This window comes from Rhinopithecus bieti, unplaced genomic scaffold (assembly GCF_001698545.2).
Source record: "Rhinopithecus bieti isolate Rb0 unplaced genomic scaffold, ASM169854v2 scaffold_22453, whole genome shotgun sequence".
NCBI lineage: Eukaryota > Metazoa > Chordata > Mammalia > Primates > Cercopithecidae > Rhinopithecus > Rhinopithecus bieti.
Window position 1 is genome coordinate 1,069,094 of NW_016810682.1, and position 27,940 is coordinate 1,097,033.

General features: G+C 39.1%; 1 protein-coding gene across 2 annotated transcripts in view; it reads right to left on the reverse strand.

The window, feature by feature from the left end:
- RECK (reversion inducing cysteine rich protein with kazal motifs) overlaps positions 1-27,940 on the reverse strand; it is an 88,500-nt gene that overhangs the window by 30,503 nt on the left and 30,057 nt on the right. Inside the window, exons 7-10 of one of the 2 annotated variants that reach the window (XM_017892651.1) lie at positions 13,826-13,859; positions 10,935-11,132; positions 6,563-6,830; positions 3,196-3,375 (exon numbers count right to left, since the gene is read on the reverse strand). In XM_017892651.1, the coding sequence (XP_017748140.1) occupies positions 3,196-3,375; positions 6,563-6,830; positions 10,935-11,132; positions 13,826-13,859 (680 nt within the window). Of the gene's footprint in view, positions 1-3,195; positions 3,376-6,562; positions 6,831-8,258; positions 8,635-10,934; positions 11,133-13,825; positions 13,860-27,940 lie in introns of those variants that run through there. The other variant, XM_017892650.1, reaches the window with a different exon arrangement.

Consider the following 27,940-nt stretch of genomic DNA (forward strand, 5'->3'; position numbering starts at 1 on the left):
TTTTTTTTTTTTTTTTTTTTTTGGTTTGTTTTTTGGTAATATCTAGAAATACCTTTATTTTTGAAGAATATTTTCACTAAATATAAGATTTTTTTTTTTTTTCCTAAGTACTTTAAGGATACTATTTGGGATACTACTTGATGGTCTTTGGTTCTCCATTGTTTCTGAAAGGAAGTCACTTGTCATTTTTATTGTTATTCCACCATATGTAAAGTGTCTTTTTTTCTCCCTTTGGTTGCTTTAACTATTTCTCTTTGCCTCTGGTTTTCAACAGTTTGACTATGATGTGCTAGGTGTGTCTCTCTTCGTATTTATCTGGCTTGGGGTTTACTAAGGTTTCCCAAAAAGTGGGTTAATGTATTTAATCATATTTGGAAAACTTTCAGCCAAGGTTTAATCAAATATTTTTCTGCTCCTTTCTTTCCTTTCCTTCTGGGTTACTACCACAGATGTTATATCACTTATTCTCTCTGTGCTTTGGTTTAGATAATTTCTATTGAGCGATCTCTGAGGTCACTGACCTTTTTCTTCTGCTGTGTCTATTTTCCATTCCCCACAATAAATTTATTTTAGATATTGCATTTCTCAGTTTTAGAGTTTTCATGTGGTTTTTTTTAGCGCTTCCATCTCTCACCTATATCTATCTTTACCTGTAGATCTTTCAACATATTTATCATAATTAGATTCTTTATCTGCTAATTCCAATAGTTGGGTCACCAATGGGTATGATTGTTTTTTCTCTTAACTATGGGTCATATTTCCTATTTTTCTCATTTCTAGTAATTTTTGATTGTATAATGGACATTATGCATGATACTTTGTGGGATTTAGGATTTTGTTACCTTCTTTGGAGGAATGTTGTTTTCACACCAGCAGGCAGTTAAATTACTGACAAATACCTCCTTCTGGAGGCAGTTTCAGGTTTTGTTAAGGTTTTTCAGCTTTACCTTTAGCTCTTGGATGTTGTATGTACTCCCAATGTTTGGCCCTTATAGGGTTTACTAGGCCCTTCTAACTTGGCATGATCTGAATTCTAAATCGTCTGCCCAGCAAATGCTAACTGCTATAATCTATGTTCACCTTCCCCTGGGTTCCTTGTAGTCTCATCCTGCAAAAGTACAATTTAGGAGTCAGCCAAGGACTTAAAGGGAGTCTGTTCATGGATTTTGGGACATTTCTTTTTGTGGTTCCCTCCCTTGTGGGATTTTTTCCCTTCAATATCTAGCCTCTCTGGCAGGACCAAACTCTGATATCTCACTCCTTAGGCCAAGACTGCTGCTTTCTGCTTGAACTCTACTTCCCATGAAAGGAAACTGAAAGTGCCTATGAGGAAGAAAAGGACAAATGTGGCTTTTGCTCAGTGTGGTTTCTATCTTTCAAGAGATGTTGGCTGCTCGTGGTGGCTCACGCCTGTAATCCTAGCACTTTGGGAGGCCAAGGCGGGCAGATTGCTTGAGGTCAGGGGTTCGAAACCAGCCTAGCCAACATGGTGAAGCCCCATCTCTACTAAAAATACAAAAAAAAAAAAAAAAAAAAAAAAAAAAAAGTAGCTGGGCATGGTGGCAGGTGCATGTAATCCCAGGTACTTGGGAGGCTGAGGCAAGGGAATTAATTGCTTGAACCCAGAGGTAGAGGTTGCAGTGAGCCAAGATCACGCCACTGGGTGATCATGCCTGGGTGACAGAGTGAGACTCTGTTTCAAAAAAAAAAAAAGATGTAGACCCTCCTGCTTTTGATCAGTCTCCAATACCTTCAAAACAACTGTTCTTTTATATTTCATAATTGGTATTGGTAGGGCTGTTATTCTCATACAAGCTACTCCACCATTACTAGAAACCAGACCAGAACTATGTGCCAAAGTTTAACTATCAAACATTTCAGATGTACTCAATCTCTAAATCAGGTATTTACTGGCTAATACTCTATCACCAGTTTTAAAGCTATCTTAATTTTCTCACTCTAAGTAACACTCTGAGTATTTTAAAAAAGACAAGATGTGTGTTAGCTNAAAAGTAGCTGGGCATGGTGGCAGGTGCATGTAATCCCAGGTACTTGGGAGGCTGAGGCAAGGGAATTAATTGCTTGAACCCAGAGGTAGAGGTTGCAGTGAGCCAAGATCACGCCACTGGGTGATCATGCCTGGGTGACAGAGTGAGACTCTGTTTCAAAAAAAAAAAAAGATGTAGACCCTCCTGCTTTTGATCAGTCTCCAATACCTTCAAAACAACTGTTCTTTTATATTTCATAATTGGTATTGGTAGGGCTGTTATTCTCATACAAGCTACTCCACCATTACTAGAAACCAGACCAGAACTATGTGCCAAAGTTTAACTATCAAACATTTCAGATGTACTCAATCTCTAAATCAGGTATTTACTGGCTAATACTCTATCACCAGTTTTAAAGCTATCTTAATTTTCTCACTCTAAGTAACACTCTGAGTATTTTAAAAAAGACAAGATGTGTGTTAGCTTGAAGTAAACACCATCTGACAAAAATATCTAGAACTTCCTTCTGGCCCAACTGAATGATTCTCTTCCCTTTTGCCCTCTTTATTTCTGGGTTGTAACTTATAAAACCAGCCACCACTTCTTTAGTAACTCTCTCTCGTTTCTATATGGAGTTCTCTCATTTTGTGCTTCCAGTGCCCTTTTCTGTTTTCTTCGGTTTCTTCAACCATTAACTGTTGATATGCTCCAAGGTTCAGTTCTTGCCCCCTTATTTTTCTAATGATACTTGATACCCCAGGAAAACATCTATTTGAATTGCTTTTGTAAAGAAATATTTTTGTATGAAACAGGGGACTCACAGAGAAGGAACCTCAACCATTCTCAAGGTCCTTTAAAGTAAATTGTTTAAAAGTGAACATTTGGATGACCAAATCGTTCACAATAATTTATTCTACAATGAATTACTTCCACTGGTGGTACAGTAGAAGGGAGAGGGGACTGACAGCAGAAGAGATTCTTTGAATTCCAGAAGCTTGAGGTATCTGTAGATTAGAAGGGACTTTGTAATAGTGTTTCCTTTCCCAGAGGTGACTTACCAGATGGAATATTGCATTTAAAGATGAAATCATAAAGAAATATGACTTTCTTTTAACCCAACAGGAACAAAATCAGAATAAAGTGGTATTTCACTTATTTATAATTAGTGATAAAATATTTCTATTCCATGTATAATAATTTGTCCTACCTGTTGTTAAAATTAGTACAGTAAGTAAGGTTTCTACAGCCCAACTGGCAAGGTTCCCGGACATCTGCTAAACAGGTCAGCATGGACACTTCCACTGGATTATATTCACAAAAGCGATCAAACTCTTGCCAACTCTGTGTATTGCCCCAGCTCATGCTGTAAAGTTTAGTGCAGAGTTCCCTGAAACAAGAGCACAAATGCAGAAGCAGACATGAGCCAACCAAGTAAATATTTGATTTGCATAAAACTAAAACTCTATGAACTATATACTTTGGAATATATGTGAGAAAAAAAGTAAAAAAACCAAATGACTTATTTCCTAGAAACTAGAGCCAGAAAAAGTGATTGTTTTCCATGGAAAACAGGCTTCTTTCAAGGTTGCTAGAAATCTCAGTGCCAAATTTAATGTTCAATTACAATATTTGTGCATCCTTAATTCCCGGCACAATTATTTCCCCCTATATCTTTCTGATTTCTTTTTACTTTTACTTAAAGCACATGGTTTTGCCTCCACAAAGATATATTCCCTTATATTTATGTTCAGTCACAGAAGGTAAAACTAGGACATGGTCCTCTCATTTCTTTTAAGAAGCATGATAGACTTAGGGTACATTAGTTTCTTCCTGAAAAACTATACAAAAGCCATTTATATTCCCTAAGATATTCCAAAGCCTCTATATACTATTGTAATTAATACACGATATTCTTATTTTTAGTACTCAATGATTACAAAGCAACTTAAGTATGTGTATACAGCTAAAACATTCGTACCATTTCTAAAGTGCTCTCACATATGATATTCATTCATTTTATGTATGAAATACATGTTTACAATATAATTTTCATATTATTGAAATATATAAAACTGTAAGTAAAAATTCATTCACCTTATATTTTATTTGACTGTCATATTTACCCCTATGATGAAGATATCTTTACTTTTACATTTGTTCATTCACCTCACCAATGTTTATTGAGTGTCTATCTTGTGTGAGGGCCTGTTCAAAGCACTGGAAATACAACGGTGAATAAAACAGACAAGGTCCCCGCTATCAGGGAGGCTTACACATTATGGGAATAAGGAAGCTGCAATCAAGTTACATCAGGTACCTTGATCTGGAAACTTTCCTTTTTCTAGTCCTTAACTTGCTTTCTTTCTTTTTTGTTTTGTTTATGGAGACAGAGTCTCACTCTGTCACCCAGTCTGCAGTGCAGTGGCGTGATCTCGGCTGACTGTAGCCTCTGCCTCCTGGGTTCAAGTGACTCTAGTGCCTCAGCCTCCCAAGTAGCTGGGATTATAGGCATCTGTCACCACACCTGGCTAATGTGTGTGTGTGTGTGTGTGTGTGTGTGTGCGTGTATTTTTAGTAGAGATGGGGTTTTGCCATGTTGACCAGGCTGGTCTGGAACTCTTGACCTCAGGTGAACCACCTGCCTCACCCTGGAATTACAGGCATGAGTCACTACAACTGGCTAGTCCTTAACTTTCTATAGGTTAGGTATCCCTCATCTGAAATGCTTGGGACCCAAATTTTGGATTTTTTTTTTTTTTATTTTAGAATACTTGTATATACCTAATGAGATATTTTGGGGCTATGACCCAAGTCTAAAGACGACATTAATTTATGTTCATATATACCTTATACACACAGCCTGAAAGTAATTTTATACAATATTTTAAATAATTTTGTGTATGATATAAAGTTTTGACTGCATTTTGACTGCGACCTATCACATGAGGTCAGGTGTGGAATTTTCCACTTGTGGTGTCATGTCAGCACTCAAAAAGTTTCAGATTTTGGAGCATTTTGGTTTTCAGATTTTTGGATTAAGGGTGGTCAATCTGTATGTGCCTTGGACAGGTTATTTAACATCTCATTGTTAGTTTCTTAAGTGTAAAAGAAAAATTACATAAATTTCTCCAATTATCTCCTAAGGTTTTATGAAGATGAAATCTGATGAAAATGAAAGCCTTCAGCAAACCATAAAACCCTGTATCAAGTTTAGAGACAGGGAAAAGCCTTCCTTACTGAAGCTCTCTTGGGACAACACAGCCATTCCAATCTCTAGTGACTCTATGTAGGTATAAACTTTTTTGTGGGCATTCAAAGAAACACTCAGCATCCCTCCCATAAATATATTTATTAACTTCTATAAGCAACCCAATTTCCTTAATTACAAGCCTAATTTAATTTCCCTTTAAGCCTTTTTGTTAATTTTCTTTGGATAATTTTCAGGTTTTTCATGTCTTTATTTATTTGGAGACAGAGTCTCGCTCTTTTTCCTGTCTTTAATTAATTAATTAATTAATTTTGAGATGGAGTCTCACTGCGTCGCCCAGGCCGGAGTGCAGTGGCGCAATCTCAGCTCACTGCAACCTCTGCCTCCCAGGTTCAAGTGATTCTCCTGCCTCAGCCTCTCAAGCAGCTGGAATTACAGGCACGTGCCACCACGTCCCGCTAATTTTTGTAATTTTTTAGTAGAGACAGGGTTTCACCATATTGGCCAGGCTGGTCTCAAACTCCTGACCTCAGGTGATCTCCTGCCTTGGCCTCCTGGAGTGTTGGGATTACAGGCACGAGCCACTGCGCCTGACCTTCATGTCTTTAAAAAAAGTTGCCAAAGTTTGATTGACAGCTACTAAAGTTTGATGAGCTATTCCAGGCAAATTTTTTGCTAAAAGTCCATCCAATTTAGAAACCACAGGAAAGACTGTTTTACTCCTGGTATTTTATATTCATTTCAGGATATCCTAGTAACATGGGGTCCCTTTTTACCCCAAATATCTCTAATAAAGCACATTTCTATTGTACTTGTGTTCTACCATGATCTTAGTTATCTTCATTTGTTTTTGGCTCTAGACTGCAATTCCTACATCCTATATTTGTATTGTTAATTTTTCATCCCAAGTGTATCACCCAGATGAATGCCATATGCTACCACCTAACTCTGGTTATAAGTGTTAACCCAGGTTATCCACCAATATAATAAAAAGTTCGAAGTTTCATAATTTAATAAAGAGAATGTCCCTTAGATGTCAGATCAAAACATCTTCTAAACTGTAAGTTTACTTAATGATCTCTATAAGGATAGAATTCATCTACTGCATCATCTTAAATATTTATTACCCTGACAATGCTAATCCTCCACACCCCAAAATGCTGTGCTAAAAGCACTCAATATACAGAACAATGTTTTGTATATGGTACACAATGCTCAATACACATTTGTTGGATGAAAGAATATTTTATATTTTCTAAATGCTAAGCCTATACCATGTAAGAATATAACACGTTTGCTAGGCTTAAAATCATTAATTAAAATGCCATTTTCTACTGATTTTAGTAAAGGAAAATGAAATACTAACCTACATGTTGAAGTGTTTGCTTTAGAACAACAATGCAATTTAGCCCCATCAAGGCCCGTAGAGGGAGGAGGGTGTACAGTGACTCCAGGGTGAACAGATTGTGAGCTTTCAAGAAAACACTGCCAAAGAGGATCTTGAGGCAAGGGCTGGGTCTTACAACCCTCGATGAGACCATCAACAATCTCCATTTCCGTTTTCTTGGACATCAGAATTCTCTTGCAGGCATTTTGGCAAGCGTGGTCTTCAGCTCTGTCACAGCAATATAAACCTACATTTTCAGAATATAAGTGGCTTAATTAGCTGTTTGTTTGTTTTTATTATACTTTAAGTTCTGGGATACATGTGCAGAACGTGCAGATATGTTACATAGGTATACAGGTGCCATGGTGGTTTGCTGAACCCATCAACCCATCATCTACATTAGGTATTTCTCCTAATGCTATCCCTCCCCTAGCCCCCCACTCCCTGACAGGCCCTGGTATGTGATGTTCCCCTTCCTGTGTCCATGTGTTCTCATAGTTCAACTCCCACTTATGAGTGAGAACATGCAGTATTTGGTTTTCCGTTCTTGTGTTAGTTTGCTGAGAATGATAGTTTCCAGCTTCATCCATGTCCCTGCAAAGGACATGAACTCATCCTTTTTTATGGCTGCATAGTATTCCATGGTGTATATGTGCCACATTTTCTTTATTCAGTCTATCACTGATGGGCATTTGGGTTGGTTCCAAGTCTTTGCTACTGTGCTGCAAAGTAGCAAAGATACTACTTTGCTACTGTTGTAGTGCTGCAACAAACATACGTGTGCGTGGTTTTTTTTTTTTTTTTTTTTTTTGGTCATGCTCTGCTTAGCACAGAACATGGCAGTATAGTGGAAGCCATTACTACTACTCTTAGTTATATGTCAGTATTTGCAGAATACAGGCCCTACCAAATTCTCTCTCTATTACTTTGCAGTGTAGCAAAAAGGTGAGGAGCTAAAGGTGGACAAGGTATCTATTACCAGAATTCACCACTGTCCCCAGTCATGGGATCTTTAGCACCATCCTTACAAAAATGAAAGGCTATCCTACACCTAAGAAGTTCTCACAGGAGAGGTATTTGACATTCCTAGAAAAGGTATTATAGATCAAGCTGGAATTATTTCCTGCTAGAAACAATTACCTAAAAGGGATTGTGTTCTTGCCATGAGAGAAATGATTAATTTTTATAGCAGCAAACACAAACACCATATTGAGAGGTGAAGCCAGCTGGGCTTCTGGGTTGGGTAGGGACTTGGAGAACTTTTCTGTCTAGCTAAAGGTTTGTAAACGCACCAATCAGCACTCTGTAAAATGGACCAAGCAGCAGGACCTGGCGGGGCCAAATAAGGAAATAAAAGCTGGCCACCTGAGCCAGCAGCAGCAACCTGCTTGGGTTCCCTTCTATGGTGTGGAATCTTTGTTCTCTCACTCTTCACAATAAACCTTGCTGCTGCTCATTCTTTGGGTCTGCACTACCTTTATGAGCCATAACACTCACTGCGAAGGTCTGCAGCTTCACTCCTGAAGTCAGCGAGACCACAAACCCACTGGGAGGAACAAGCAACTCTAGACGCCACCTTTCAGAGCTGTAACACTCACTGCAAAGGTCTGTAGCTTCACTCTTGAAGTCAGTGAGACCAAGAAGCCACCGGAAGGAACCAATTCCGGACACAATATTTCATCACATTCCAGGACCACATAAAGCTTTTATGTATCTTATGCTACTGTTGTAACATAAATAACACAGTAGCGAACTCTGACAAGGTATCAGTTTGGCTCTGCCTTTAATTTTCTCAAAGAATCGGAAATAAAAAAACACTTTCAACCATACTACAGAATTCAGAAGGGCTTCTGTGAAGTAGTTTTCTTTGACTTTGGAAGAAATCTGTGCATATCTGTTTGGCGCCTTCTTTTCCAGATTCCTCTGTATTGGCAAAGACGGAGATGGTTGTTCTATCCTTAAAACTTCTTTCGACTTTTTTATTGAGCTGCCATCTCCTTAGCTCCAGCAGTACCTCTGTATAGGCTAAATGTCAGTGAGCACAGATCTGCCTTTAAAACAAATGAAGGTTATTGGGGCAATGCTTCATCCTCTGATTTTGACCACACGGCTACACCACAGGATGTCAAAAGCCATTAGAGTTCTGATTTAGATGGTGGCCAAGCAAGGCACACAGTACTGCTTTTGAGTTACAAAAAATAAGTCTTTCTTTCTTTTCGTCTTTTTTTTTTCCCACCCTGAGGCAGGGTCTTGCTTTGTTGCCCTGGCTGGAGTGCAGTGATGCGATGATGGCTCACTGCAACCTTGAACTCCTGGGCTCAAGCAATCCTACAGCTTCAGCCTCCTGAGGAGCTGGGTGTGCCACCACACCCAGCTAATTATTACTATTTTTTTTTGTAGAGCTGGATTCTCGCTTTGTGACCTAGGCTGGTCTCAAACTCTTGGCTCAAGTGATTCTCCTGCCTCAGCATCACAAAGCACTGAGATTACAGACGTAAGCCACAGAGTCTCTTTCAATATCCCAGTGTAAATCAAAACATTGACATCTTATACATCAGCCTTTGGTCAGTTTAGTCAATCTGTTTTTATAAATCTGATCACCTCTAGGTGAAGAAAATGGATTCCAGGATGTACAAAGCTGAGACTCTGAAGAGCCATATCAGGTGCAGTTTCATCAGGAGGCCCTGATTTTAAAAGATATCAGGCTGTCTTCTCATTTTATGACTTTTAATTACAAAAGTAATAATTGCTCATTGGCAAAATTCAAACACTATGGAAAATATATAAAGTGAAACAATTAGGTATAAACTAAAATGTATCACACTATATTTTAGTTCTGTGATTTAAATCACAGAACTTTTTTTTTTTTTGCTTAATACATCTTGGACTTCACTATTTTTTAGAGACAGGGTCTTGCTCTGTCACCCAGGCTGGAGTGCAGTGGCACAGTAATAATTCACCGCAGCCTTGACCTCCTGGGCTCAAGCCATCTTCCTGCCTCTACCTCTCAAGTAGCTAGGACTACAGCTATGTGCCACCATGCCCAGTTAATTTTTTAATTTTTTGGAGACATAGGGTCTCACTATGTTGCCCAGGCTGCTCTTGAATGCTTGGCCTCAGGCAATCTTCCCATCCAGGCCTCCCACAGTGCTGAGGTTACAGGTGTGAGCCACTATGCTGGCCAACTCGGGCCGGCCTCCCTCCCTCCCTCCCTTCCTCCCTTCTTTCCTGACGGAGTCTCACTCTGTTGCTCAGGCTGGAGTGCTGTGGTGGAATCTTGGCTCAATGCAACCTCCACCTCCAAGGTTCAATCACTTCTCCTGCCTCAGCCTCCCGAGTAGCTGGGATTACAGGCACGTGCCACCACACCTGGCTGATTTTTGTATTTTTAGTAGAGACAGGTTTCACCACATTGGTCAGGTTGTGCTCGAACTCCTGACCTCAGGTGATCTGCCCACCTCAGCCTCCCAAAGTGCTGGGATTACAGGCGTGAGCCACCGTGCCTGGCCTTTTTGTTTTGTTTTAGAGGGGTCTCTCTCTGTCATCCAGACTGGAGTGCAGTGGCGGGATCTTGGCTCACTGCAACCTCAGCCTCCCAGATTCATGCGATACTCCAGCCTCAGCCTCCCAAGTAGCTGGGATCACAAGTGTGTGAACCTGGCTAATTTTTGTATTTTCTGTAGAGACAGAGTTTCACCATGTTGCCCAGGCTGGTCTCAAACTCCTGAGCTCAAAACGATCTGCCTGTCTTGGCCTCCCAAAGTGTTGGGATTACAGGCGTGAGCCACCACACTCAGCCTTGGACTTCTTTCTATGTAAGAAGTCCTTTTTTTGTTGGTTGCCAAGTTTTTATTATTCTATAGGTATGCCATAATTTATTTAATCAATTTTAATCAATACTGTATTGATTGATGTTTGGGTTGTTTGTAATTTTTCTCTATTATACCAGCATTGTAGTGAACGTCATTTATATGCATATATATATTTTTTTGCAAATTTGTGTAAGTTTTCTTGTGAGATAAATTCTGAGAAATGGAACTGCTAGATCAAAAGCTTATAATAATTTGAAATACTCATGGTCATTACCTAACTTCTCTCCAAAAAATCCGTATCAGTGAACTCTCCCACCCTCAGAATTGAGAATTCCTGTTTCCTCATACCCTCTACAGTCTCAACTTTCTTGGCCCCTTTTGGCTGTGACAATATTCTTCAATCTGCCAAATCTAAATACCAAAGGAAGTCTGATATTTCTCAAACGACCCAGACTGCAGATATCTACAAGAACGTATCACTTCTTTGTACACTCTTTTACCAAAGATTGAAATGAGAAGAATATGTCCCTTTTACTTACTATCTGTTGGGTTCCTCATTGGATAAGATTGAGTATAATTGTTCACACAATGTATTAATTGTGGACTAATAGAGGCACAATAATTTTCCACTGCTTTGATCTGAGATGGACCAGGAGAAGAGTCTGTTCGAAAAATGGCTTGACAGTATTCTCGGCAGTTTGTGTGATGACCTGCATAACTGCAACAAACCGAGCCCACTATGGAGAAAAAAAGAGAAGGCACTGAAATGAAAACAGCTTTTTCTTAACATTAAATCAACCTCATAATGATGGAACAATACGTCTTTCTAAATTTGAGAAATAAAACCATGCCACAGAAGATGAACACTTAAAATCGGCACTTCTATATGTTTAATCATGGGGACATTCAAGTGCTCACTAGTATAAGAAAGTCATTATTCATCAACTTACAGTCTGTAGTCCAGTGGTTCTCTACAGGAGCAGTACCACACCCCACAAGGAGTTGGACTATGACAGGCATTTAGTACATGGGGGTTAGGGCTGCTAAACGTCTTGTAACGCATAGGACAGTCTCAAACAACAAACACTGTCTCTCAAAATGCCAAGAGTGCCCATGTTGAAAACCAGTGAAGCAGTGTCTTTCTGTGTTAGATTTGTAGAGGTTTATAAACACAAAGCAAAGCAAAACCAAACCAAACCAAAATAAAACAAAACCCCAAATCCCTCACATTTATAAAATAGGGCCAGTAAAAACTAAGTGATGAAAGGATCATTCAGTAAATCTGACATTTATATAACTGCATATCTTGAAACAAAATCCCGAAAGTTCTATACAGTTTGAACATCTATCTGTAAGAGTATGCCTAAATTGAGATAGACTTCATCTCACAATTGATATGACCTGCTTCAACACTGAAAAGAAAACTCATTTGAAATAAATATTACTCTGGATTTATGTATTAAAAAAATTAATGGGCTGCCATTGAAGGTATTCTGGGAGACCTAGATGAGTACCTGGGGGTGCAGATGTGGGATCTGTAATGGACAAGAACAAGAACCCCTCACAGGAATCTAAGGGAGTCTGTGGGAGGCTGAAGGGAGAGGTAGAGGTATGGCAGGAAGAGGTTAAGAGAAAGTAGGGGGGTCGGGTGCTATGGCTCACACCTATAATCCCAGTACTTTGGAAGTCCAGGAGTTTGAGGCCAGCCTGGGCAAAATGTTGAAACTCCAACTATACTAAAAATACAAAAATTAGCTGGAGGCGGTAGCATGTGCTTGTGGTTCCAATTACTAGGGAGGTTGAGGTGGAAGGATGGTTTGAGCCCAGGAGGCGGAGGTTGCAGTCAGCCAAGACCTCGCCACCACACTCTAGCCTCAGTAACACAGCCAAACCTTTTCTCAAAAAGAAAAAAAGGAGAGAGAGAGAGAGAGAAAGCAGGGAGGAAATTCTTGATAATTATTAGGAATAGATGTGGAGGAACCAGAATCAGGTTTCCAGTGAATTCCAAAGACCAATGAGTAGGGAGTTCAGGTGACTTCCAGAAATAATGATAATGATGATAATAAAGTCATAATTGAAGAAACTGAACTAGGACTGAACTGATGTATGACAAGCCTCAGTTTCCCAGACCAGGAAACTATTCCATACCTACTGTACCACTTCTTTTAAACCTGCAACTGCTACCAAACTTATTGTGTTTATTGCCAGAGTTCATTTTCTTCACAAAGAACACTTTTTTTTTTTTTTTTTTTTTGAGACAGTCTCGCTCTGTCGCCCAGGCTGGAGTGCAGTCGTGTGATCTTGGCTTACTGTAACCTCCGCCTCTTGGGTTCAAGCGATTCTCCTGCCTCAGCCTCTCTAGTAGCTGGGATTACAGGCACATGCCACTACACCCAGCTAATTTTTATATTTTTAGTAGAGATGGGTTTTCACCATATAGGCCAGGCCGGTCTCGAACTCCTGACCTCAAGGGATCCACCCATCTCTGCCTCCCAAAGTGCCGGGGTTATAGGCATGAGCCACAGTGCCTGGCCAAAGAACAATGATTAATGGCCACATTTATCACTATAAACCTCAGTGATGGTGGTGGAGAATAGTGAGGACATGTAAGAATAGACATATAGGAATAGGACAAGATGCCTATCTTCTGATTCTTCCAATCAGCTGGCCTTTTCACCAGTGTGGGAGGACATAAGATTATATGCCTGAGACCACCTGGAAAATCTTGAACTAAGCCCCAGTCAGAAAGGATAGAAGATACAGTACAGACAGCAAATGTTTCTTATTATCCTTCAATATACTTCCCTGCTGAGCTAACGAACTCTTTGTTCCTAAATGTGTTTTCCCATCTCTAACTGCACTCACTATTCCCTTCACCTGTAAGCCCTTCCTCCAATCTCCATTTCCCCCATTCTCTGCTGTTCACATCTTACCCATCCTTCATGGCCCGGATCAGCTACCAACTCCATGAAGCCACCTCTAAGTACCCCTGCAAAATATGATCCCTTCTTTCTCTGAACTCCTGCAGCATTTTATCCAGTGACACTATCTCATATCCTACCATATCCCAGGGTTCTTTGTGTACAGGTCGTGTCCTCCACAGATGTGTCTGCCCCACACTGACCAAGTACTCAATCAATGTCTGCTGAATGAACTGAGACACAGCACTCAGCAAGTGCTACATTACATAGCATGGGTGTACTTAACTTCTGAAAATGGGCCTATTTATTGGGTTGTGATCATCCTCTAGCACATACAGCTTTAGTCTCTGCATTGTAGATCTACAATTAGGACATGGGAATTGTTATAATACATGAATGACCTAAATACACCATGGGAAACAGCCTATCGGAATCCTGCTGTACACATTGCTTCAGATGGCTAAGTATATCTTTGGACTGCTTGTACAACCATTGACAAATATACTTACTTTCATTTCTGCTAATGCAACTGAAAAGAGCATTCTGTAAATTAAAGAAAAACAAATAAACAGAAATTAACAACCAGACAGAATTTGTAATTTAATTCCACTTTATGGTTACATGGAAATCATGATATTAAAACTATTTAATTCTTCTCTAAATCCAAGACTGAAAACATAGAAGTTATGAAATGATAACCTGGTAAAAAGGGAAACCATCTTCCAACATATATCAGGATCAAGATGACTACTCAGAGCCATAAGCTGACCAGTTATAGCAAACTAAGTTTATATAAAGCTGTGTGTATGTGGGGTTGGAGGCGCTACAAAGTATTAATCTTAATTATTCCTTGCAGGATATAAAAAACTTTCCAGAAAATAATCTAATAAATGACATCTAGGGAAATATATATTTCATGTAACCACTGCATTTTAGATTTGAAAGGACTGTAGACATTATCTCTACTTGTTGTCAAACATGGCTGTACACCGGAATCACCTGAGTTTCCTAGACCTTACCCTAGACTACAGATTCAGAATCTAGGGGTGAGGCACAGAAATCCAAATTTTAAACAAGACTTCAAACATGGTTTTTTTATAGCCATCCTGGGACCAGAGTTTGGGAATCTATCATTTTGCAGATGAAGAAACTGTTTCCTCAGCAGGGAAAATAGACCCGCCCCTGGTAACAGAAAAAGTCAAAAGCAGAGTTTGAGACTATAATTAGTGTCTCTAGAGTGCGTATTGTTCAGAAAACATACCCAGTATTAAAGTCAACGTAAAGAAAATAAAACCCAAAACAAGACAAAAATGAAAAACTTATACAAAGCCATTTGGATATTTAGGGCTTGTCAGCTATGATTAATATCAATCACAATGGGAAGATAATGACTTCCTAAAAGAAATAATATGCGCATAAATTACAGGCAGAATAAAATCAAGCACACCTTTATTGTTGAAACAAGATGATTTTGGCTTTTAATTGCAGCCAAACTGCAAGCTGTCTAGGTGATAGGGATTTGTTAAAGGATCAGCTACTAGCATTTAAAACCTAGCTTCAAAGATCCCTCTATGTAGCTTTGTGAAGCTATATTCATTCATTGTCTCTGCTAAATAATATTCCATTGTAGGAATATGCCACACTTGATTTAACAATTTAAGGCAAAACAAAATAAAACAGAAAACCCTGGGCCTCATAGATAAGGGTTCTGAATTCACCCAATATGAATTCTTTCTGCTGGAGACTCCATCAAGCAATATAACAGGAGTGAAAAAGTAAATATTCTTAGTGTTCATTAACAATGATCTTGTTTATATCTCTCTTCATTCATGTTTCCTTGTTTTAGTGTGACTTTTCAGTTATCCATTATCGATAACTCTCTATTTAAAGGGATTCACTAGACTCAGGAACACTTATAAAATGATCTAAATCAATATTAAAAAGTAGTCAGCTACCAGTCGGCCAAGGTGGCTCACATCTGTAATCCCAGCACTTTGGGAGGCCGAGGTGGGTGGGTTGCCTGAGGTTGGGAGTTTGAGATCAGCCTGACAAACATGGAGAAACCCTGTCTTTACTGAAAATACAAAATTAGCCAGGTGTGGTGGTACATGCCTGTAATCCCAGCTACTCGGGAGGCTGAGGCAGGAGAATCGCTTGAACCCGGGAGGTGGAGGTTGCGGTGAGCCGAGATCATGCCACTGCACTCCAGCCTGGGCAACAACAGCGAAACTCTGTCTCAAAATAAATAAATAAATAAATAAAAATAAAAAATAAAATAAAAAAATTAAAAAAAGGTAGTCAGTCATCAACTTTCTAGCCCTCTTTGACTGGATGAATACAACTCTCATTGCTCTTTTCTTTCTAATAAGATGTTTGTTCCCTTTGGTTTGGCTTTTTTTGACCTGGTACCTGAATAAATATGTTTGATATCTTGGTGGCTGTCTTGGGTTGCATGGCCTGATTTTCTAGTATTTGACATTTTTCTAGTTATTTTTAAAGTTTCCACAGAAGTGGTTTTCAACCAGGGGTGATTTTGCTTCCCAGGGTACATTTGGCAGTGCCTGGAGACATTTTTGGTTGTCACAACTGAGGGGCGGGGAGTGCCAGGAGGCCAGGGACACTGCTAAGCATCCTACACTGCACAGGACAGTCTCCTTCCCCCAAAACATTATCCAGACCAAAATGCCAATGGTGCCAAGACTGATAAACTCTGCTCTACAGACTTACACATTTGTTCAACCTGGATGTTTAAAACACTGACCTTACAAATAAATGTCACTCAGCCTATGGATCACTTAGCTTCAGAGAGAGGTACTACTAAAGGAGACAAAACCTGTGAAATGTCAGAAATCATCTAGTACAACTTCCTTATTTAACAGAAGCCAGAGACCAAGACCTAGAAAGGGGAAATACTTATGGATAATAGCTTTTACTTACAAACAGGGCATGGCAAACTATAGCACACAAGCAAATCTTGCCTGCCACCTGTTTTGGAAATAAAGTTTTATTGGAACACAGATATGCCCATTCATTTACATACTTTCAAAATTGTAATTTTTTATTTACATACTTTTGAAATTAAAAAATTTTAAGACACAGGATTTTGCTATGTTGCCCAGGTTGGCCTCCACCCTGCTGCCTCCCAAGTACCTGGGACTACGGGTGCATGCCAAGCTCATTTACATATTTTATATGGCTGCCTCATGTTAAGTACACTTTTATGGCAAAGTTGCATAGATAGAGAGTGAATGATCCCCAAGCCTAAAATATTTGCTATCTGGCCCTTTACAGAAAAAGTCTCCCAACACCTGAAGAAAAAGGAAAACAGCACAGTTGCTTCCCTTGATGTCATATCCAGAGTTCAGAGATGTTCTTCAAGCATCTCTTATTTCTCTTGATGTTCATTAATAGACCTTTCATGCCTAAGTTTACCTGAATTTGCTGAACTAAAAATCTTGTATATTTTCAGATGGTAGCATCATGTGAAAATTACCATTAACTACTAACATTTTAGTGTTAATAAATACCATCTTACCTCTTCACCCATTTTAAGGTTTAAAATAATGTTCCTTCATTCCAGTTATCCAGCAATTGATGAATAAATTCTGTTACACCTATCATGATTTAATAGACTGATCATATCTCCCTCTTTGATGAATGACTCCTAAATTTACTATATGTAACTCTACCTTTTTACCGCTTTAACTACTGCTGATTAGTCTGACAGGGCTTAGGACATACACATAATGAGTTATAGGATTAACTTAATAGTTTCTTCATTTCTTAAGTCAGCCTGTCTTGAAGTCTTAGCTAGTCAATTTTTAAGTCTTTCAACAGTCTGCCATCTGACTTTTGAAAGGTAACTTTCTGACTTTTGGAGGTAACTGAGGGTTCGTATTCACTACTATGGAGTCTCTTTTCACCTGCTTACCAATGCCACACCCAATGTGCCCCCATATAACAGATCCCTCCCCTACTCATGTTACTCAAGAATAGGTCAAAACTATAGCGGTGCAGAGGTGAGGATCTACCATAACCTCAAAGACGCAAAGAACATGCCAGCATACTGGAGTTGACAGGGTCTCAAGAGAACTTCAAATCCAAAAGCTGTCACTATCTAGTGGGAGAGCCAGATATGCACAGCAAGCAAAGGGCAGAGCCAGAACTGGAACCCAGACTGCCCTGCCAGTGCTCTTCCATGACACTGCACCAAGAATAGTCTGGATTGTTTTTCTCAATGCAGCCAATGCAAGGTTGAATGTTTGTTCACAGAGTAATCTATTTAACCAGTCCCCTATTTTTAAAGTCAGTACCTTAAATTGTAACCAAAAAAGGTCACCATTTTCTTGAGGTTAATATTATTTTCCTTAAAAATATTTTGATCCTAAAAAAAAAACTTGATCCTAAAATCTTTCCTGTGGTAGCTGCTCTCAATAGCTAGTTCCCTGCCCTACTCTCACTATTAAATTCCTGAATATTTGACAATTAGTACTCCCAAGCTGGTAGATGTCAGCTCCAATATATTACTACATGGGGGTGTGTCAGGATGGATTCAGGAAGAGGGAATTCCAGGTAGAACAAGCCCTTTGATCCAGTGTTGGGAGCATATGAACTGTGGGCAAACCTGGCAGAAAAACAGAATAAATCAAAGTTGAGGGAGCCCTATGTGATCCTTCATGCCACACTGGTTTTCCTTTTGGTGGGGAAGAGCCTTTGGGTGCGCCTGGGTGGTAGACTCTGCTGGTCCAACCCCTAGCCCAGAAGTTCGCTTTGCAATTTATTTTCTGCCTCTTCAGTGACCCTTTTCTACTGATTTTAAAAATATGAAACTGGTTAAATAGATTAATCTATGAACAAACATTCAACCTTGCTTTGGCTGCATTCAGAAGAGAGAATTCCAAATAGTCCATTACAATACAGTGAGACAAGACTATTCTCACAATGCAGTGTCATGGAAGAGCACTGGTAGGGCAGTCTGGGTTCTAGCCTTGGCTCTGCCCTCTGGTGCTATGTATATTTGGCTGTCCAGTTGGATTTGGTTTTTGGATTTGAAAAAAATGGTTCATTCCTCCATTTGTCCACTTGTTTCAATCCTTTCTCTGTCCACTGCCCTTTTACTACTGGCTACTCCAGCTCTCTGTCATTTTCATCAATGATAAGGATGATGACAACAAAACACTCATCATATGAATCTTGTAAAAAAAATTGCAGATTTGAATTTTTGATGATTTAGTTACTTTTGGACAAAGACCAAACAGAACATTTTATTAACTGTTATGTTAATGTTTTATATGCCCAGTACTTTCTACTTAACTAGGTTACTAGTTAAAAGTAAAGGGGCTACTTTGTTTCTAAGGCCTCAATAAATAAAAATCTGTTTCCTTTTCACAGATGGGTTGACATTTCTTCCAGTTTAAAGTTTTGCATTTCATACAAGAAATCTAGCTCATGAAATGCTCAGTAGGAGAGGTTAAAAATAACTGATCTTTAAAACATAAATGTTTTTAAGCCTCTACAAGGTGTGTTTTCCTTGTGGATACCATGACTGTCAAAAAGTATAGGAGACTAGAATATGTAAAGGAGTTTAATGTCATGACTTGGATATATCACTAAACAAGTGATTCTTAAATTTCTTCAGCCTTCCAAGTGATGTGTCATTTCAATAGATATGCAAATAACAATGAACACTCAAAACAGAAATGAGCTTTATAGGTCTAGACTGCTCAGAAAAATTTGCTCATTATCACCACAGGGCACCCAACCAGCTGGAAGCAAATTCACTGGCAAGTAACATCTGCAGAGAAACACAAGGTCTAGAAGAGAGCCTAGCACAGAGTATGTGCTTGTGGTGAACTAATTGCAGTAATGGCCCCAATTTTTCATGTTTCCTTTTATCTATTTCTTGTACACTAACTCTGGCCTTAGCCATGTGACTTCCCTTGCTTTGGCCTAGTGGACACTAGCAAGCTTGAAGCAAGCAGTTGCCCGAACTACACTTGCATGTTTCCACTTTCTCTCTTGGACTCCTGCCACCACCACGGGAACATGCCTGAGCTAGTCTGCTAGAGGGAGGGGAAAACATGGAGATCTGAGCTGACTTAGCCAAGGGCATCCTAAAGCAGGCAGTCCCAGGCTGACCTGCCATCTGATTGATTGCAGACGGATGAGTGCGCCCAGCTGGAATCAGCTAAGCCTGGCCAGAGCAGAACTGCCTGGTAAGCCCTTAGATTTGTGAGAAATAATAAACTGTTACTGTTTTAAGCTATGGAGTTTTGGGATGGCTTACTATACAACATTATTGGGATAATAGATAGTACTCAGAATGACAACATTCTCCACAGTACAGTAGAGAATGAGCACTTTCTCCACGCATTCCAAGAGTGTAAAACATTCACACAGGGTTTCCACATAAAGCTGATATACTGTGTTACAAAGAACCTTGAATAATTCTGTTCTCCAGAGTGGGAAAAAGTCTATAAAATTTTTCTATCTGTAAAAGTAGTGACTGCAGCACTTTGTTACAGGCAACAGCTTTCTGCTCATCATTTAAGTCTTACCTGCTCTGTGAAGACTTCCCCATTTCCCTAGGCAGGGTTTTTTTTTCCTCCAGGCTCCAATATATCTTGTACAGACTTCTAGCAATGTACTTGTCTCACTGTATTATAATGGACTATTTGGATTTCTCTCTTCCCATGGACTATCTATCAGCTTCTTGCAGACTAAATCCTTTCATTTTTGTACCCTGAGAACAATGCCTGATACATATTAAATATATTGGTTCAGTGTGTATCAGTTCAATGAATGTTAAGTGAATGAATGACAGAGACAAAGATAATTATATGAACTCTGTCCCAGGAACTCAGGGGTTAGTATTAAAAAGAGACATGTAGGCCGGGCACGGTGGCTGAAGCCTGCAATCCCAGCACTTTGGGAGGCCGAGACGGATGGATCACGAGGTCAGGAGATCGAGACCATCCTGGCTAACACAGTGAAACCCCATCTCTACTAAAAAATACAAAAATCTAGCCGGGCGAGGTGGTGGGCGCCTGTAGTCCCAGCTACTCGGGAGGCTGAGGCAGGAGAATGGCGTAAACCCGGGAGGCAGAGCTTGCAGTGAGCTGAGATCCGGCCACTGCACTCCTGCCTGGGCAACAGAGCAAGACTCCGTCTCAAAAAAAAAAAAAAAAAAAAAAAAAAAAAAAAAAAAGAGACATGTAAATATAGTTATGCTACAGAGCGACAAATGCTATAATAAAGCATGCAAAGGGCTTAGAAGTAGTGATCAATTTTGTGTGTGGAGAGAAGAATGGGCAGGAAAGGCTTTAAAGCAGTGCCATTTAAACCAAGATTTAAGGCAAAGGTTACTCTAGTTCAATAGGGGTAGTGATGTTCTGGGACCAGCTTTTTTTTGGTGGGGGGTAGTTGTGGAGAAAAATCTGGATTTGTAGTATTTGCTGATGTTCACGGTGCAAATACCTCCACCCATGGCTGATTTTAAGTTACAAGCTAGCTTGCAAAATCCCTGAATATTTAACAAGCAGTACTCCCTAGCTGGTAGGGAGCTGGTATTGCCAGCTCCAATATACTACACTTTTTGTTCCAAGATTCAGAAGAAGGAATTCCAGGTAGAACAAACAATCGTACAACTACAACTATCAAATAAAACAACAGGGTCAATCTGGGAAACTATAAGCAGCATGCTGCTTAAGTGTAACAGAGAGAAGAATCAGGAGCTAGACTGAGAAAAGCTTGGGATACTGGGCTGAGGAGCATGAGCTGTGTTCTACAGGGAAGCAACTGAAGGGTTGAAGGAAGGTAGTGACGTGGATCAAATCTGGTCTTTAAAGAGATGAATCTAGAAATGGATATAGTAGATAAGAGGAGAAATTAAGACACAGGAAAACTAGTTTAGCAGCTATTATAGGCATCCAGAAAAGTGGCAGAAAGACCTGAGCTAAGGCAATACCTGAGGATCTGGGAGACTGATTTAAGGTATATTTAGAAGGCAACTCTTTAGGCTTGAGAGACAGTAATTGGTAGGAGGTGATGAGAAAGAGGAAACAGTAGACAATACCTCTTAGGCATTTAAGTTGATGTGCTTGGAAAGATCGTATTGGTACAACCAAACAAGAAATGCAAGAAAAATCTTAAGTTTTATTTTGGTATGTGTGTGTATGTGTGTGTGTGTGTCTGTGTGTGTGTGTGTGTGCTGCTGCTGCTTAGGGATGGAAAGGAGGGAAGGGAAGGCAGAAAAGGTGGAGGAAGTAATAATCAATTTGGTTGATTTGAAATCAATCAATTTTGGTTTGATTGTTGTTCCAAGGGAACATCAAAAGTACATGTATCCAATAGTGTTCAGGAGCTCAGAAAAACGAGTTAGCAATGAAAATTCTGAAGTTGTCAGCATATAGGAACAATTAAATCTATGGGAGATGAGACTGCTTAAGGGGAAAACCTTGGCCACTTAAGATGAGACCAGGTCACAATCTAATCTGATTTGATCAAATTTCCCTTGTGGAATGATCTTGTTCAGGTGACTTCTGAAAAGAATGAACTGGAAAAGGAAATACACTAGCAGCAAGGAGACTAAATAAGAGTTACTCCCCTCCCCAAACTACAAAACAAATATGACAAACCAAAACAACATACAAAGTTTTATACTATCTTAAGCCAGTACTGCAGGACCTAATAGGTTTCGCTCTTTTTGGAGCTCATCAGCTGCAGGTAACGGCTCAAATCTACTCTGATACAGTATACCTGTATAGCATTTTACCATTTATAAAGCCTCTCATTCACAGTCTTCTATTTACTATATCCTGGCAATCCTTGAAGTTGCCTCAGCATAAACTAAAATATGCTTTACTTTTAGGTCCTGAGGGCATTGCTGGGGCAAAGTACCACACGATTCCTTTTGTTAAAATCCCTAAAAGCTGACTGGGCAAGGAACAAAACTGTCCATAGCCTAGGCTGTCGTCTGCCACAACCAGATGGTCTCCTCTATTCTTAGAACCACTGCAGCACAGATCCAATCACACTGAACCTTAGGAGGCTTCTAGCTGTCCAGAGAATCCTGTTGGTCCTGACATCCCTGCTCCTCTTATCTCTAATTTGGGCTGTTTTTTCATCCCTTTTCCTTTATGCTTCTGGTAGTAAATCTAGAATCAAAGTTAATTTGAAAGAAAAAGAAACAAAATAAAATTAATAGATACACAGAAATCTTTAAGCAGAACATTTTATTGTGACATTTCCTGAGGAAACAGCATACAGTCTGGGTAGGCATACATAAATATACACCAAACACTGGCATCCAGGGGCAGAACAAAGTGTATAGTAAACTACCATTTGTGGTAAAGGAGGGTACAGGATGACTATACATATATATATTTACTTTTATATGTAGAAAATATCTCTAGTAACTTTAGGAACTGGATGGCTGTGGGAAAGATAATTCATTATATACCATTTTGAATTTTGAACAATGTGAACATCCCCAAAATAAAATTTAACACATACCTGCACCATTCTATACATTTAGCTGTGTACTGATAGGTGGGGATAACAGAAGACAGAATCCTCAGAGTCTTAATTTTAGCATTCTCACAGAACCAGAGCCCCATGGCAGAACAATATTTTAGTTGTATTGGCAACTGTTTAGTTTAAAACTTAACTGCCTTAAGACTGAAAAAAAAGTTAGTCCTCACAAAAATACCCGCTACTAACTTTCCTTCATAGTTTCTCACCTTCCTTAATGAAATAACATCAAAAAAGTGTATTGAAGAAAGCTAGCAAAGAAAAGAGAGACATGAAAATGACACTTCTGAAAATACAAAGAAAAGCCTAGAGAAGAATCTGAGAAGGAAGAAACAAGTAAAAAATATAAAAAGTATGATGGCAAATTTGTAGCATTGTACTTCAGTGGCTCACACAGCAAATGGAAAGCATTTATATTTATGGCCTGATATCATGTTAAGAGAATGGCAGGTAAGGTCTGCCATTAAAGGTATAAAATGGATTTACAAACCTCAAACTAAAATTTATCTCATCAGTTTATAGCCATTGCCAGTCTCTGGGAATTCATCAGCCTCATATTACCTTAATGAAGCTTATTCTGACATTCAAGGAAGAAAATAACCATCAACAACCAAAAAAATGTTTAAACCATAATTTTGGTGGCTAGAAGAAAATGTTCACAGCCAACATGTGAACGAAGACTATGCAAAAAGAATCTACACTGTATTTCACACCCCCTGAAAAACACGAATTCGTTTTTACTTTAGTTCTAATCAGCCAGTGTGCACAAGTATGGCTATTCCTATGGTTTACAGCCAGCATCTGTTCTGACTTCTGATGCCTATGTGACTATAGCTGCTGAATACTTTGAATATCATCTCTGGTTCTATCTTCACAACACATTCACGAACCCCATGTGGCCTAACCAATACTTTTAGGTGGGTTAAAGGACAAAGCCTGTGAAAATGCAGAGCCTAGAATTGAGCATGTCCACAATACTTGAACATGCCCATAAAGGAGTCATCAAGCTAATGGTTGATTTGGGTAGCTCCTACAGGCCAGGGTTTGGTGACCCCACAATCAAAACAAATGTGATTCTCAAAAGAAGGACTCTTAAGTAGCAAATGATATATTATTTCTTAGGTATTCATCAGAATAAGAGAGCTATGGAGTTGGAAGAGAGATCATCAAATCTCCTGTCTGTTGCAAAAATCCCCTTCACATGATGAATCCAGGTAAGTCTTTACTTGAACATTTCCAGTGAGAGGAAGTTCTCTGTTTCTGGAATATCTCATTCCATTTTGATCAATTTCAGATCAGTATCTGGCTCCTTCTTTTCTAGTTCCCTAAAGAAACTCAGCTTTCTACTTTTTTCAAAAGAATAGATTATTTTAGATTCTATTAGATTCTAAAAGATTCTATTCTCTTTCAAAACCCAGCTTTCTATTCTTTTTTATACTTTCTCTTCTATGGAGCTCTCACTCACTTCAAGGGTTACTTCAAGGTTGACTGTGGGCATGATAATTCTCCTCATCTTTAGTCTGGATTCCTAATCACCTATGAGATATGGGTCTTTACATTAAAAGACCCTAACAGACCATATGCTTCAATTTCTTCAAATTCCTTTCACAACATAAATGCTACTGTTGCTATGTTTTAATTCTTTCTTAAAAATCCAGTGATACATTACTATTGTTTTAAAAATCTCTGTCCAAATTTACCCACTTTCTATTTTCACATTCTCTTTTGCATCTCAAATAATTTTGTCTGAAGTAGATATTTCAGAACTTCCTTTACAGAGAACTTCTAGAAAGGGTCCACTAATGGCAATTCTGTTTTAGCTGTCTAGAAATAGCTTAATTTTGCCTCTTTCTTGAAATATATTTTGCTGGATATAGAATGCTAGATTGATAGTTACTTTCTTTCGGAACCATTTAGGAATCATTCTACTGTCTTCTGGCTTCCTCTGTTGCTACTGGGAAATCAGTCGTTGGTCTTCTTTGAAGACAATGCCTTTTTTTCTGACTACTTTTAAAATCTTTAGCTATGATGTCTGTCTATAATATGTGGATTTTTTCCCCCTTTGATCCTGCTGGGTATTTGTAGGGCTTCTTTAAACACTGCTCCTGCCCATCCTATTTATTTTTCTCCTAGTACTTCAATTAGAGAGGATTTTCTCACTCTATCCTTCCTGTGTCCTAAACTATTTTTCAGCCTCATGTCCCTCTTTCTTTTCCATATAATTTCTTTAGCTCTATCTTCCAATTTACTAACTTTCTTTGCTGTACCTAAACTATTATAACACCCATCCATTGTGTTTGTATTTCAACTACACTGTTCTGGAAATTCTCTTTGATTCTTTTTCAAGTATGCTTCCTCTCCCTCTCCCTCTCCATCTCCCTCTCCCTCTCCTTCTTCTTCTTCTTTTTGCAACCTCCACCTCCCAGGTTCAAGTGATTTTCCTGCTTCAGCCTCCCGAGTACCTGGGATTACAGGTGTGCACCACCACACCTGGCTAATTTTTGCATTTTTAGTAGAGACAGCGTTTCATTATGTTAGCTAAGCTGGTCTCAAACTCCTAACGTCAGGTAATCCACCCGCCTTAGCTTCCCAAAGTGCTGGGATTACACGTGTGAGCCACCGTACCCGGCCTGCTCTTCATATTTGTAAACCTATTTTATTTCTTAAACATATTAAACATTTTAGTCTGCATCTGATAATTTCTATATCTGAAGTATCTTTAGGTCTGATTCTGTTCACCATTGTTCCTGTTGGCTTTTATTTGACGAATCATGTTTTCTGGTGAGTTCTGTGACTTTTTTATTGTGAACTGCTTATTTTCCTTAGGACTTTATCTGTGGAAATCCCAAGAGGTCTGAAATACAAGATCAGTTCATCCAGAGAGAATCTGTGTTACCTTTTCTCAAGCATATGAGGGCCACTACCATTTCAGAACCACTTGAAATAAAATTCTCAGCTTGAGGTTTTATAAACACTCACTTGATATGAATTTGGGCTGCAAACTCATGTGAAGACCAGCTTAGAGTTATGAATTTTCAATGGAGGTAAGATTAATGTTGGAGAGAAACAGTTTTCCCTGCAGACCCCCCTGGAAAGGGAGATGAGCATATTTCCTGGTCACCCTAAGTGTATAGTCCCTTTGTAATCCCAAATTTATTGGTGGGAAGGAAAGGGGATTTCAATCAGATTTTCCACCTTCAATCAGAACCCAGGATTTGTCTCCTGACTTCTGAGCCTCATGAAGCTACAAAGCTATAAAATTGATTCAGCAAATGCCCTCAAAGTTAATGCCTTCTTTACTGCTCTTACTTCTCTGGATTCCTGCCTTCATTTAGTTTTTGGCTTGAGCATTCCGTATTTTCTTTTCAGCAAATTCATCTAGCATTTTAAGTTATTTTCACCTGGAGGATTGGTCCAGGTACCAAGTCTGCCCTATTGCCAGAAAGAGAAGTTTTAACTAGTACCTTTAAGTATAGAAGAGTAGTAAATGAATGCCAGGAAACTAAGCTTAAAAGATTAGATTATGTCCCTGAATATTATCTATATTCAATCCATCATAACAAATCTTGCTGATGGATTCTGCCTTTGAATCTCTGATTTATTCTTGAATATTTGACTCTATTACTATTATCCTAGTCTGGGATTTATTATCTCTTTTTAGCTAAGCTAGAGGGGTTTGTGGGATCTAAAACCTAGCCTGCACAGGATTATGAGTTTAAGTTTTCTAAAATATTGGCTTTGTTATTTGTTATATATTGGTCTCCTTTTAAGAACCTTCATCATCACCCTCTCATTAATAATGAGTTGAGCCTCAAAATGCCATCTTTTCAGGATTTGGTCCCACCACTTTACCTGTCCGAGCACAGATTTGCAGACCAAAATAGGTCTGTCTTCTCTTTTCCTCCCGCACAAGCCATGTGCATTTCTGACAACATACCTTTGATCCACAGTCTTAGGTCTTTAGGTCTTTTTTTTTTTTGAGACGGAGTCTCGCTCTGTCTCCCAGGCTGGAGTGCAGTGGCACGAACTCGGCTCACTGCAAGCTTTGCCTGTCGGGTTCAGGCCATTCTCCTGCCTCCGTCTCCGGAGTAGCTGGGACTACAGGCGCCTGCCACCAAGCCCGGCTAAATTTTTCATATTTTTTAGTAGAGGCGGGGTTTCATGTGTTAGCCAGGATGGTCTCGATCTCCTGACCTCATGATCCGCCCTCCTCGGCCTCCCAAAGTGCTGGGATTACAGGCGTGAGCCACTGCGCCCTGCCAGGTCTTTAAGTCTTTACCCAAATTATACCAATCCTTTCAGGCCTTTCTCATTTGCAACTTTTTTCCTGATAACTCCAAACATTCTTGCTCTGCTTTCTTATTTCCCTGAGCCCTTATGTGTGCAGTATATATTTTAATTAGCCTGACTCAATTAGATATAATTCTTTAGTATTTGGAGTTATGCTAAAAGTTGCTTAATCAGAATTCTAAACTAAGTCTGATTCCAGTTAATGCTCTAATATATAAAACTCTTGGTATTCCACAGGTACTTATTAATTTGCATAAGAAAAACATAGACTATAAAATTGGATGTAACAATGCTTTACATTAAACTGGTTTATCTTAGGTTAGCTAGACCAAAACAAAATCTTAAATGGCATTAAAATTTTAAAGCTTTATTTAAGTAAATTTCTTAGCAAATCCCCTCAAAAGGAACTCTAAAACAGCTTACCAAAAAAAAAAGAAAACATTAGCTCCTACAAATGTAATTACTCATTCTCTGAAACTCAAATCAAACTATACATAAAACCACTCTCTGGGGTAAATGCTACCCTTAAAATTGCAAGCCTACGGAAATGGCTTATACATCTACAAGTTCATCTCAGGGACCATTCCAGCGTTAAGGAAAAGATATTAAAAGCCTAGTTTATAAATTATTCTGATGTTGATAAAAAACCAGTCCAGTTAAAATAGGCTATATTACACCAAATTTACCCAATTCACTTTGTAACAAATAGCTCTTATGTCTAGACTAGACTTCAACAATCATGACAGTGACTGTTATATGAGGTTTATAAAGCAGAACCCTTCCTGCATTATAGTACTCTTATC